General features: G+C 42.0%; 1 protein-coding gene across 2 annotated transcripts in view; it reads left to right on the top strand.

Moving 5' to 3' along the window:
* Window positions 1-14,309, top strand: part of cpne5a (copine Va) — a gene marked incomplete at both ends in the record, with an annotated part of 60,504 nt that overhangs the window by 16,024 nt on the left and 30,171 nt on the right. The window contains 4 exons of one of the 2 annotated variants that reach the window (XM_079272825.1): window positions 130-233; window positions 1,306-1,345; window positions 2,286-2,300; window positions 2,457-2,533. In XM_079272825.1, coding sequence (XP_079128951.1) covers window positions 130-233; window positions 1,306-1,345; window positions 2,286-2,300; window positions 2,457-2,533 — 236 coding nt within the window. The remainder of the gene's footprint in view (window positions 1-129; window positions 234-1,305; window positions 1,346-2,285; window positions 2,301-2,456; window positions 2,534-14,309) is intronic. The other variant, XM_079272826.1, reaches the window with a different exon arrangement.

Below are 14,309 nucleotides of genomic sequence, written 5' to 3'. Positions count from 1 at the left end.
GGGGGGGGGGGGGAGGAAATAGAGCAGTGGATGTAGTTTCTGAGTGACTGCATGATGTGCCATGTCAAAGCTCTGGGCTTACGTCTTCCTCTTCTGTCTTTCTGCTCTTCTTTCCTGGTTCTGATCTAGTTTGGGAGAACAGAGGTGATAGACAACACACTAAATCCAGACTTTGTCAGGAAGTACATCCTGGACTACTTCTTTGAGGAGAAGCAGAACCTGCGCTTTGACGTGTGAGTTATTCTGTTTGATCCGGTCCTCTGGGGGGTGTGTGTCCTCCCAATTCTTCCTTTTTTTCCCATCACAAGCTTTGAATATTCTCCCTCATTCACTCTCTATCTCCCCCCATCTATCTCTTCACCCCCTCTCCATCTTTCCTGTCTCTCATTTTCTCTCCTCCCTCCCTTGGCACCAGCTCGGCCCGGCTCTCCTGAGGAATTATTCATTGGTGCAGTGTCTCAGTAGTCATTTGTTGAAAGGCGATTGGTATAACGGTGATAAATATTTCATATAAAGTTGTATCTTTAATCTCCCTGCTGCTAAGCAAAGCAAATTTCTAAAACCAAGTCCCATAAAACTCACAAAGACCCTTTTCCTCACCGTTCACATATAGCTGCCTTCCTCCTCTTGAAAAGGCCAGGCTAGCGAGAGGGTCAGGAAGGTGCAGTTTCACTTTGAGATCTCCCAGAAAAGAGTCGGGATCATTCTTTCCGCTCTTCCCTCCTCCTCAAGTAGAACAGCTCTTTCAAAAATCCTTCCCCCCCCCCCCCTTTTTTTAAATGTTTCCTCGCTTCAAGCATGAAGTCCCTAATGGACCTCAGTGATGTATCCAGGACACAGCTGGAGGTCTCTGTGGAGTTTTAGACACATAATAAATGAATTTGGCATGCAATGATGATTTGACTCAGGAACAGGAAAGGAGGGAGCGTATCCCCTCTTAATTAGTGTTGATCAGCTACATCTTTATTTTATCACAGAAGTGGGAGCCAGAGCATACTGAGGTTTAATTACTTTTGCATTACGTTTGACTGGCAAATGCTGGAAACTTTGTCTGCATTGGTAGATTGTTTCGATATGATCCCCTCGGCATAGTACGGAAATTACATTCATGAACTATAGAATTACTTCCTTAATTAACCTTACCCCTTTGCTCCCTCAATGACCCAGGTGTGTGATTGACAGGCAAAAAATGTCCACTCAGCAGCCAGTATTTTGTTTTATGGGAGTTGTTATTCATTTGTGGTGTCTCATGATGTTTTGCTCACATCTTTGCCCCTGTGATTTGTGGTCTCTTTGTGATTTCAGGTATGATATTGATTCTAAAAGTCCAGATCTGGCAAAGCATGTAAGTGAAGACATTTTTCTTTAGGTTCATTAGTTCCGCTTTATATTTCAGACATCAGTGCGAATTGTTATTAGTGTTTAGAACATTAAGGCTTTATGCAAACCAAAGTTTGGGGCATCTACATGCTCAAATATATCTTGGAATAAGGAATGAATTATGCGTCATCTGCCAAAATGTTGTTTATATTATATCTTCCATCTCCTTCGGTTTGTAAATGAGGTATTTTATTCATATAACAATCAGAGCTTAATTTGCATCTGGTATACCCTCATTACCTTTTTTTTAATGAGAAATGAAGCATTGCAGATCATTATTAAAGCTTTTCAACACATATTCTTGTGCGCTTCTTCTTTGTAATTAAGATAGACAGAATATATATATATATATATATATATATATATATATTTCAAAACAATATACATTGATATGTATTTAAATTGTCTGAAAAGGACAGCACTTTATTGTAGAACCTACATTCAGGTAAACATGATGTATGTTACTGTCGTCATTTATGGTGAAAGCTTTGATAAATAAACTATGACTCATTCTACATGGACACATAAAGAATATATTTGCAGCACTTGGTTTGCATAGTTCCAAAATGTTTCGCAGTATGTTTCTATTACTGTGACGCTTTAATTGTTGTGTTTTTGTGCTGCATGGTCTGGAAACGAACGGTCCTCTGAATAAAACTCTGTCGGCCTTTGTTGCTTCCCATCTCTTGTGTTGTTTCCCTTTTCTTCTTCTCCTCCTCTGAGGCTCTTTACCCTCTGCTGTGCAGCTCTTTCACATTTCCCACTGTTGCTCTTCTTTCTTGCACTTTGGTTGATGACAGTCTGGTATTTGAGTCATGTGCCTTCTGTTCCATGATATGCTCTGTTGTGTCACTGCTACTGCCTGGTCTCTCTCTCTTGCTCCTACTCCTCCTTCACCCTGGAAGCCAACCGACCTTGACGTACGTGTCTGCCTCAGATGTCCTAATTCATAACCGTACAATTATTATGACGCTGCTTAACTCCTCACCGACTCTCCTTGTTACCCCCCCCGTGATCCACCTGAACGCCCCCATCCTACGTCTCTCCATTCCACTTTATGCTCCCCCCAATGGCAGGACTTCCTAGGACAGGTCTACTGTACACTGGGAGAGATCGTGGGATCACCTGCCAGTCGCCTGGAGAAACCTCTCGGGTGAGTGTTTATTTTACTGCGTTCACTCTCTGATTTTGCACATCGTTTGTGAGAAAACAGCCACTCAGAGCCATAGAGATTATTCCTTTACTTATCCTCTCAAGGAGACAAATATAACAATTTTACTCTTGCAAACACAAGTTATCGGATATGATCAGATAATGAAAACTCAGTGCCACTTCTCAACCATTTCAAATGCGTCGTGGTTCTCCTAGATTTCACACGTTGCAGCAAAGATGAGGCAGTGATGGATATGTCTGCTTTTAATAGCCATCTGTATCGTACATTATACTGCAAGATTAGACCCGTGTGCTTGGATGAGAATGGGTAATTGAACAGGACCGGGGGCTTCCTCAATGCAATTACTGTCATTAGGGAGGCGATCTAGCACGGAGAGCGGATTGAAGTCAGCGTGAGACACATGGCACTATCAACTCCTTCAATGTAAATTGGGAAATACGAAGCCCTGAAGCCATGAGCACCAACAGACCTATGCCTGGCTCTTTGTGTGTCCGTTTGCATGAGAGAAGGAGAGTTTGACGAGCTACGAAGCTTGTGTGTTTCTGTGTGAGACTGTGAAGCCTGTATTGGGAAATGAAGTACTGAAGTATGAAGTATGAAGTACTGTTTGAGGCGGTGCTGGCCCTTGGCAGTGGGGGGATTGTGTGAATAACAGGGCTTTGGTGTCGACCATGAATTCTGCCAAGGACTGGTGATGGTGGATTACAGAGCTCTGTGCCCTTCAGTGCTGAATAAGAGGATGAGCAGGATCAAGAGACAGTGTTCACCAGTATGCTGTAGGCTTCACACATCAGAGACAGGCAGAAGGCTCAGGAGCCCCAGGCAGACACGATGGACAGAAGTATTGATTCTGCAGCTTCAGCAGGGCACCTTGAGACTCTTCTGCAGCAGAGGGTGAAGAAGATGATATGGTTGTCGGGACAGAATGCAGTTTAAAAAAAAATGCAGAAATGAGCCCTTATGAAACAGTCAGTTGCGCTGCTATTAACGGTTTCAATTGCTTTTATGTCAGGAAGTACCTGTAGCAATTAGGACATAAAGGAAAAGTATAGGTTTCTTTTAAACGTTCTGTTCCTGATAACATTCAGTTCATGGTACATTTTGTATTCGCCCTGTCCTGTTTGAATAGCTAAACGGCATCCATGGGTAATGGAGTTTTCCTCGATAGCTCGGAAGTCGGTTAATGGCATGCGTGCTCCATTTCCTAGTAATGCGTCCTGACGTGACAGTGCCTCTCCGGACCATAGCCGAGGAACGGCTCCCGCAGGGAGTGAGGAAATCTGTTAGCCATGCTTAAACAAGCCCCCGCAAGGCACGTTGCATCCAATGCCCTGCTTATGAAGCACATCAGCAGCCCTTTCCCTATTCCACACTTCATCTCCCATTTATTTAGATTTTTTTTTTTGTAGCCTGACCCCCTTTCTCCTCATTGTGTTTTTGATTTATTTTTCTTCCCCCAAACGTCTTCCTCTCTCTTGATCTGCCTTCATTTTGCTCCCTCCTACAACCAGCACACATGCAAATGTGTACTACTTTACTTTTGAGGCCATTTTATTTACTTATCCTAATGTTAACCGTACTGCTACACGCCTCCCAAACCCCTACCTAAGAATGAACCCAATCACAATTCTAATCTTGACTTCAAAGTCTTAATCATTCCGTCTTTCTTTTTTTACCTTGACCAACCCTTTGTGCCCAGATAGGTGTTGAGTTTGCACATCCTACTAGAGTGTGAACCCACACTCTAGTAGTATAGATTCAACCCCGTCTCCTTCAAAATGCCGTTACACAGTAACCTGCACATTTGCTCTTCCAAGTACATTTTGGAGAAAATGTACTTGCTGGTGCGCATGTTCGCAAGTGTCATCATGTCATTGACAAAGAATGTTTTACGGGTACATACACACACACACACACACACACACACACACACACACACACACACACACACACACTCTCTCATACACTCTTTCCCTTTCATGTACGCAGAATCATGCTACTCGCGCTTGGTTCAATAATTCACCTCAATCATTTCTGAATTTGTATGTGCTGTGCACTTGGGAAGAAACGTAATTTCGTGCTGTTGGTTCAGAGCAAATTTTCTCCGACTTATTTGTCTTGGGGAAAATAACAGGACAGATGAGATGTATGGCTTTACCCTTGCGTCTTCATTAAGACAGAAGCGTCTGCCAGTGGAGGGAATGTGAGCTCTGAAGCGCTGAACTGATACAGCGGTAGAGATCATTTCTGTTTATGATGTGGTTTTAATGAGAAGCATGTATCCAAGTAATTCGTAGCTGTGGAAATGCAAAGCTAAATGATTGATTGATGCAGGTGAATGCCAGGGGATTTGTCATTCTACAAATAGTAGTAACCTTTTCTGTTGATACGGTAAATTATACTGCACACTAGAGCATATGAATGAAGCACAACATTAGCATGTCAAACCCATTAGCTTACTGTAACTGTGTCCTGCTGCTGTACGCTTGAGGCGGGAAATGAACCATATGCAAAACTGCATTGACTGTCGTGGGTGTGCTGGCTGCACCCATGGGAGCCAAGGGAGGAGATGGTTTTGTAGAAATATAAATAAATAACAGATAAAAACACTGTGCATGCTGAATGGAATATAGATTGAGAGCCGTAACTCAAGTCAGAGGCTCATCTGAACCGTATCCCACCTGTAGGAAACAAACCAACTATAAAAGGAATACTGTTCTCTTTCCGTTGTCTCTACAACACTTCACAGTGGCAACCGAATAGGAAGTTCAGGAAATAATTACACAAATGCAATATGTGACTCTTCGGCTAACGTAAGAGGTCAGCTAGGAAATATATGAGGCAATGCAACAAGTGTTTTTGTAGTCTTACACACTGCATTCACTAAAAACGACTAGAATGACTCAATGTACAGGAAGTCAAATGTGTGCTCTGTTAGAATGCACCCTGGTTGTACCATGGCAGTTTGATGTGTCATCGATTTTATGCCATGTGTTCTGCTGTCAGCGTGACTGCAGGTTACTGTACTTTCTTTAAGCCTTGACCGTAAACTGTATTACAAACTGTACTATACATGTGTCTTTAAAGCTCTTCAGAGCCTGCAACACAGTGGTGCTTTGAATGCAAACCTTCTTAGTCAAAGGACAAGCCGACTCTAGATTTAGATTACCGGTATCCCAGAGGTGGAACTAAAATAATAAATGACAAAAACAGACGGGATGAAAGTGTAGTTAAAGTGATACATGTTCTCTTGAATTTCTACGTGTTTTGATAAAGTCATCATTTGATTAAAACATGTCAGATTTGATTAAATCACAGAAGCTTAGTTTGATAATCATCTTTTCTTTTTCTTTATTTTCAAATCACAGCTTTGCTGTTCATTGGTTTTCTCTGGTGTGAGAATTTACGGTTTAATATGTGTCGTGTTCAATGTATCACAGACTGCATTCATGTCCAAACTGCTTTGTGATGATAATAAACAATCAACATCGATAAAGCAGCTGGAAGTCTTTAGAGAAAACTAAACAAAAAGTCCATCTCACACTGTTGGCGCAGATCAACGCTCCAGATGTCTCCAAAGCAGAAACAATCAACTCTGACTTTTCCAGATTAATCTTTGACACATTGGTCGGTGCACATGTTAAATGATGACTGCTCACAGTGCAGATGATGAACGATACACAGTGAACGGAGTGATGAATGATCATGATGGTTTTTAAAATGAAACGTGGTTCTGCTTTTATCAGATCAGCCATGTTTTAATCATCTCCCTACCAAGAAGACGTCTAAAACTGAAACACAAGATTGCATGAAATCAAATACATTTTGGTATTTTAGTAAAAATAAAGTATTGAAAATGCATCCATGTAATGAGTGGATACTGACAAGCTGTCCGTACACGTCCAAAACGGACTGATTGGACTGTCTCTGCTTGGGTGAGGGGTTTAGCAAGCAATCAGTTAGAACGCAAGTCATTTGTAAGATTCCATACTACACCCCACCATCATCCAAATGAATAATGAAATTGAACATAAAAGGGTCGGATACGTTCTTCAGTGTCATTCTCACGGCTGTCAAACTTCTGTGTCATGTAGCAGAGATGAATGACTCTCTCAGAGAAAACTGAAGCACTGGTCTCATCTCGACTTCAGCGACTCACAGTGCTTTTAAAGTTGATGGTTAATGTAGTTGGCTGACTTATTCGGGGCTACTCATCGGCAGTTCCTCCGAGATGAAAAAAACCCTGCAGATTTAAAAATTGAGTGGGAGTGAGAGAAGTTCCTTTTTTGGTGGAACTAAAATTCCTAAATATAAGTACTCTTGAAACTGCATGGAGATAGTTTTCTTTGCCTGTTTAGCCTCATGTTGTCCTGTTTTACTTAACTGGGAGGTGAAGTGTTTTAGACGGCTTACAGTAATCATCATCCTCTGCCTCAGGACATCACACACAATTAGAGCTTTCTGCTGCCTCGCTAAATGCCGATTTGGACGCCAAGCCTGAAAACTAACAAGGGTCCCTCTTTAATAACGTGTTCCTGCTTAGTGAGGAAAAACCCAACCGTGCTGATTCTACAAGAACGCTTTTTGTCCAGTTAAATAGGGATTTATCAGTTACAATTCTGGTTTCATAAGAGGCAAAAGACTCTCAGCAGAACAGCTCTTGTAGCAAACAGTTTTTTCATCATACAGTTGAATTGCTCTGTTTATGACTCTTCAAGGACTTCGGCATCACACAAAATCTCCCCCTTTTTTTCTGCCATGAAAAGACACAGGTCATTCAATGTTGTTAAAGGTCCTGGTTTTTAAAGCTGTGGATAATAAGGCAATAGATTTCTGTCTTTGGACTCATAATGGAGGCCTCAAGTGCAAGAGCAGCCAAGGGCAGCGGCGGTTTTAGCTGTGGATGAGCTTAGCTGATTTGTTTTGCACTCAGAGCAGACAGTGTTAATTTCTGTCATGGCCACCGGCTCATCTGATGGAAAGGTACCCGAAGAGCCTCTCAACGAGTGCCCTGCTGCCTAAGTTTAACTCTCCCTTGTCAGTAATCTATTTAACAGCCTGAAAACTGTCGACAAGCAGATTGCAATCTAAATTCAGCAGTAACCTCCACAGAGGAGGTCAGGGCGCCCCAGTGTAACGTGGTATAAATCCCATTACTCGCTGCCCAGCACCAGGAGAGGAGGCCAAAGATGGCGTGGCCTCGCAACACAGCGGGGATATGGGACTCGAGAATCAGCTGTGATTTAATGTCAAGCGCCCAGAGAGGGAAAGTGGGATGAATTTTGACTTCCAACATATGTGTAATACTGTATTAACAAAGATAATTGGGCTTCTCTTTCGCCGTCTAATAGAGAGGAATGTTCTGTTCTTGCCGTGGGGAAATTGAAATGTGCTCGTTATGTCCTCTCGAGAAGGTTCTTCTTGTTGGCGGGAGAGAGCACAAGAGAGGAAGTGAACTCACGGTCGTGACTTTGAGTAGTTTTTGTCTGCAGCCCGAGAAAGAAAGTTTCTCTTTGATTGACAACTTCTCCGAATCCTCTTTTTTTTTTCTCTGTCAAAACATGCCATTTTTAGCTTGCGGGTGGTTGACAGATGTCTCATTTGTTTAGAATCACAATTTGTCAAACATTGTTAAAGTGATTAAAGCCTGCGCCATCATTTATCTAATCAAAACATCAACAACAGTCTCATTGCATAAATAATTTTGAATAAATAAAGTGCTTTGTAAAGTAATTGTATTTCATGTTTAGTGTTCATAATTACATAAGAGCAAACATAATTCTCGTATCTAACATTGTGCATCAATTGGATGTTGGGTGCTATTCACTGGATACTTCAGTCCAGTGAATAGCACCCAACAGGTTAAAAAATATAGACATGTTGGTGACAATGTGGTGTCATGCCTTGCACCTCGTTTCCACTGTTGAAAAGCAGCAGACACATTCTTTACTTGGTATATCCTTCTGACATTTTCTGCAAAGCATTTTCTTTTGCCCGATTTACTTGCTTTGTGCTCATTCTAACAAAGCTTCAAAGAGCTTAGCACAGGTTGCCTCTAGCTACCTAAACACACACACCAGCTCCTCTTGCAGCACCATTATGAAGCCGCTCTCTTTTTCCTCTCTTAGAACTACAGTTTTCTGGTGTCCTTTTTAAATTAGCCGGTGCACTTTTCATCCTCCTCTTTAATCCTGTTGAGGTGAGGGATTATGGATGCTCATCGGTGTACAAATATCCAAGGGATTAGGGGTATAATCCCATTTGATCCCATATAGATAGATAGACTTTATTTCAGACTCGGGGTCCATACAGGCAGATACATAAAAAGACAGACACAAACAATAAAAGTGCCTTAGCCTAGCAATGCCTTACAAAGAGACAGCTGTACCAATGTCACCACAGCTGGGACTGGTAGCGTGTGGTGCTAAACCTTATGTTGGTTAAAACAAGTATGATCCCATTTATAGAGTCATTCAGTCGACAGATGAATTTGTACATGAGATTTCTTAAAACAGTTTGGAAAGTGTTGACTCGTACAGCCACAAACATTTCACTGGCACTACTCCATCTCGGTCTCTTTAACAGTATTCTCATGGCGTCATTGTACGCGACTTGAAGTCTCTGTAAACTCTTTTTTTTGTAGTTTGACCACAAGTGTGCAGTAGAGTGGAGTACAATATGCTCTGAACAGAGACCTCTTCACTCCATCTGTACACCAGACTAACGTGAGAGACTGTTTGCTTGTGCATACATCATACGACATTGCCTGGAAATGTCATTATCATCAGACATGTGTTCTGTTAAAAAATGACCAAGATATTTGACTTCACTACAGACACCAAGATTATTGTCAGACAATTTGAAGTCAGGGAAGTTTAGACATTTGTCCTCTTTAGTTGGACAGATCAGGATAGCACTCTTACTGGCGTTGTATTTGATGTCATGTTCCACACCGTACACAGTACATATAGTGAGGAGCTGCTGAAGACCAGTGCTAGATGGACTAAAGATCACCAGATCATCTGCATACATGATGTGATTAACCAGAGTATTACCCATCATGCACCAGTATTACAGGCTTTCAGTTGCTTGGACAGATCATCAATATACAGATTAAACAGAACTTGTCTGACACCATTGCTAACCCCAAATGGGGCTGACACACTTTTATCCCATTTTACTTGCATACTCTGGTGCGCATACCAGTAAGCCAGAATTCTCACAATGTATGTGGGGACACCTCTTTGGCTCAGTTTAAAAAATAATTTACTATGATTAACACGATCAAAAGCTTTGGAGGCATCAATAAAACACATAAGAAGTGATGAGTTTTGACCTCTGTATTTGTTTACAATGTCCTTTAAGGCATATATACACAAGTCAGTGACATGTTTGGCTTTGAAGCCGCACTGGTTATCTGTGGAGGTGATGAAGTCCTGTATTCTGTCCAGCAGAATTCTTTCAAGGACTTTTGACAGGACGCTGGCCAAAGCAATGGGCAACCTTGTTTAATTCTGTTCAACTATGATCTGCCCACTGCCCCAAACATTTACAGTGGCACAAAGCCACATCATCTGTCTACCCTCCATCTCTGGTCTCAACCCAGTTAGATTAGTTCATTTGCCCTTATCCCACAGTCAACCAGAAAGATTCATTGGATTCTCTAATCATGGCAATCTCACTGAAATCATTATTTCGTGCTGTGAAATTATCCTATTTCTTGTCTTGTTACACATCCCCATCCCAAATAACATGTTTTAATTTGCTTATCCCCGGGTGTGAAATTGTGAAGTAACGATCTTCTTAGCGTGATAATACTGCAGTCATTTTGTCTGGTAGGAAAATATGTATTGCAGACCCACCCTGCAACAGCTGCAGTGGGAAAAAAATATTGTTCTTCTTCCTGGGCTCTCACTCATATCGTCGGACAGATAACCCTCCCCCTCTCTCATATGTACGACACGTTGCTGCGTTCGTTAAATATCAAGCCCATTCCTCATCCTAATGACCGAACGTGAACGGCATCAACAATTGCTTCCTTGTCCCTCTTCGGACTTTAATCTCATCAACCTCCATCCAGCCCACCTCCGCACCGATAGGTAATACAGAAATTGTGAATGTCACGACAGCAACTGCCTCTAGATGGGAAGTTATAGAGGCCATACATTGAACCTGGCCATCCATATTATAATATGTCATGCGCAATCATCTTTGACATAATACATGACTCAAATGTGTTTTTCCAATGGTATAGAGATATTCTCATCGGTATTCTGCAGAACAGCAGTATCAGAAAACTTTAGCCAAGTAATTGTAGTGATGATGAAATATGCTGCTTGATCTCTTTCCATTCAGTTGATCAATCAGGGGATCTGGCAAGGCAGCTCCTTGTTTCAGGGTGAGCTTTCTTTCCGTGTAAAGGAGGGCACTCTGCTACAAAGCAGTGTTTCATTTCTGTCTCTACTTGTTAGTTGTCTTTCTGACGCTTTGTTTGATCCTCTGGGTTCCTGTTGAATAGGAGGGACAGCAGAGGAGGTAGCCTTTCTCCCTAACATGATGCTAATTTGACTGTAAATATTAGGCCCAGTGAGATGTTCAGGCAACACACGTGCACATCGCCAAGTGGCATTTGAATGGTCAGGACCATATGGCAAGGTGTCTGAGTGCCATGGGAAGCTTTTAATTGACCGTATTAATTATAGAAAGCTGTGAATGGTTTTCGGTATTATAGCTACTTGCGGTTAGTACAGTCACTGCTCACCTGCATTCCTTCGATGCTGGAAGCCTTAATGCCTTCATTTTATCCCATTAATCATTCAATGGAAGCACAGAAGCCATGGACGATAAAAAGCCGTCATCAGTCTTCTCTGAACAAGAACACTTTATCAAAACTCTTATGCACCCGTCTGCTCTTCACATGCTGAATTGAGCTTTTATTATTGCTTCTGCTTTATTTGCCTGCATAACATGAATAACACACAATTTCACAAAGGTATGTATTACCCCCTCCTCCCCCCCCCCCCATTCACCAGGGGTGTCTTCCCTTTAAAAAATGAAACATGTTTCAATTCCTTGTTGTTCAATTCCTTGTTGTCTGACTGAATGAAATAGAGACCCTGAAAGTATAAACGTGTTGGATGAAATGTACAACATACCACTGAGTTTGCTTTTCTTACAGCCTGCCCGGTGGTGTGGGTAAACATTGGAAGAAAGTTCACGGTGTATGCGAAATTGGAAAGGGATCCTGCATTGGGCAGCATTTATTTGCTCTGTAAATTTCATGCAATATACCTGTAGACTTTGATGTTTCATGTGCTCAAGTGGAACTTTGTGCCTCATAGTGGAAGTAAAGGAAAGCTCAGGGGGTCACTAAAGCTTGTAATAAGCATAAGCAATGCATTAATATTAATACGTAATAAGTGCAGAGGGAAGCGAAGGCGAGCATGGCAGACGATTTTTGAAACCCACGTAAGGTCCATCATTGGAACATGAATTTTTGTAGATCAGGTAGTATTCAACCTTTATTTCTTTTTTTAAAAGCACTGTGGATTTTTTAATGCGGTCTGAGACTTTTTCTTTCCCCCTGACCAGCAGCGAATCCCCGTCAGAAACTCATTTGAATGCACACCTTGACTCTCAATGACGTCTATATTTCTGAGGCAAGTTACATCACTGGCACAGGGGATGTTATGTAAATTCCCAAACCTAAAATATGTTTTTTTTAAATGTTATTTCATTTTTTTCACCAAAACCATCTGCGAGCCCAGAAATGATCTTGCAACCCCCTTGGGGGTCCCGACCCCTAGGTTGAGTGAGATCCTCTTCCATAATCCACAGCCGTACGACACAAAATAGAAAGGTCTGTTACATTCCACACATTTCACATAATTTCATCATCAAAGCATGTTCCCACTGAGGAACCATCAGTGAATGAGCGCTGAGTGATACCTCTTGATACAGGACACTTCATATCATCAGCAGTCACATTTCAGTGCAGAAGCTGTTAGAACTAGCAGAAAAAAAATGTCAGTCTTTGGAATAAAAAGGAACTCTTGTGCAGCAGGAACTGTATTTATCCCGTCAGTGCTTCTTCAAGTTAACGAGTCATTGTCAGAGAAAATGCAGCACTCAATAACGCATGCCTAAATTAAAAAGACCATTGCCCTTTTGGTACCTGCTCTCGTCTCAGCAGCAGAGGTTAGATCAGGGTGGTGCATCTCAACGTATCTGGAGCTGGTATTTTACGAATCACTAGATCTCATTTCCCAGTTTGAAAAGAGTACCGGTCATTACCGTGAGCCGAGGGAGTGTGCAGGGTTTACTGGCCTCATTGGTTTGGGGTTTACTGGCTCTTTGAGGCATCATAAACTACACAGTGGCGACTTGAACATCAATTATTCAAGGACATTTTATTAACCTTGAAATGAATCCTCGTGGAGCTTGAGAACGAGGTGTACTGTGGACGTGTTCTTGCTCACAGCGGTGGGTGCGCAGCATTACCAATCGGATGCTTTTGGTCTGTCGATCTATATTACGGTTGATCAAAGTTGATACTCAAAGGGCTACTGTTGCTACTACGGAGCATTAAACTGCTTGTATTAAGGGCCTGGGATACCTGAGATAGGCCAGTAAAGGTTAATGGAAGCACCCTGAACCATTTATTAAAAATACTACATGCAATTCCTTCACACATAGATAAGCAAAAGGAAGCCACGCTATATCTCATAATACTGTAGGTCCCCTGGCATACCCAGTACTGTATGTTCAGCCATCGCAGCCTTTGCTCGATTGCGAGCATCTGCGGCTGTAGTCAAATTCTGCCTCCCATTTATCAGTATGGAATCCAGTATAACTGGCAGTCAGATGAACCGCCATAGCTTAATGAGGATCTGCAGCAAGTCTGACCTTCTAATGATTGCTCTCCAGCTACGGTCACAGCAGGATTCCCTTGTAATTTCCTTCTTTGTCCGGAAAGATGACAGGAGTGTCAGCAGCCGGGAGTGCTTCTGCACGATGGGAAAGTAGATATGCTCAAGTAGATATGGCGTCTTGCTGGAATGGGCTCTGCCTTCTTAGCACAGCTTCAGTGGATGCAGAGTTGGAGGGATTGAATATGAAAAAAAATCTCATTTTGTTTCCGCTTCAAAGAGTACAGCCCAAAACCATTTAGAAAAAACCTCTGGAGCAACTCTGTCTCTATTTTGTTAGCACCATTGGGTTGGCAAGCTACTGAAGAGGTGAAGCATAGAAATGCAGACACACAGGGACCTCTCTTGTGCTACGATACGTCTTGATCATCTGCTGGAGCGGGAATCAGCGGTAAACAACTGCAGACCCGCGGAGCTTTAAACTGTCAGCATAACGCTGGCAAACAGGGATAAGAGGAGTTTTGTTCCACATTGTACGAATGAACTCAAGAGCCTGTATTTATAGCTGGTTTTTGATTCGGTCACAAAGGTGAAAAAAGATAATGTGCTCGTTAGAGCTGTCAGTCTAATGTCACTCTAATGTCACATTCTGTAAGGAATTCTATGATTAAAACTGTAAGTTTATGTAAAAATACACCTGTACAATCATCACCTCAAGTGAAAAGTGTGACTGCCTTATTAGCGATTATCTTTCTAATTATTATTATTATTTAGGTGTCTGGTATACTCTCTGGTGGTAATAGAATCCCTGAATCACAGATTTACTGTACCTCTTCGTGGGAAATGCAAAAGTCAGCACGATGCCTCTCAATGCCATTTAAGCCACA

This window comes from Melanostigma gelatinosum (assembly GCF_949748355.1).
Source record: "Melanostigma gelatinosum genome assembly, chromosome: 8".
Lineage (NCBI taxonomy): Eukaryota > Metazoa > Chordata > Actinopteri > Perciformes > Zoarcidae > Melanostigma > Melanostigma gelatinosum.
Note: the sequence above shows the minus strand (reverse complement) of the source record. Positions and strands in the feature narration are given on the sequence as shown.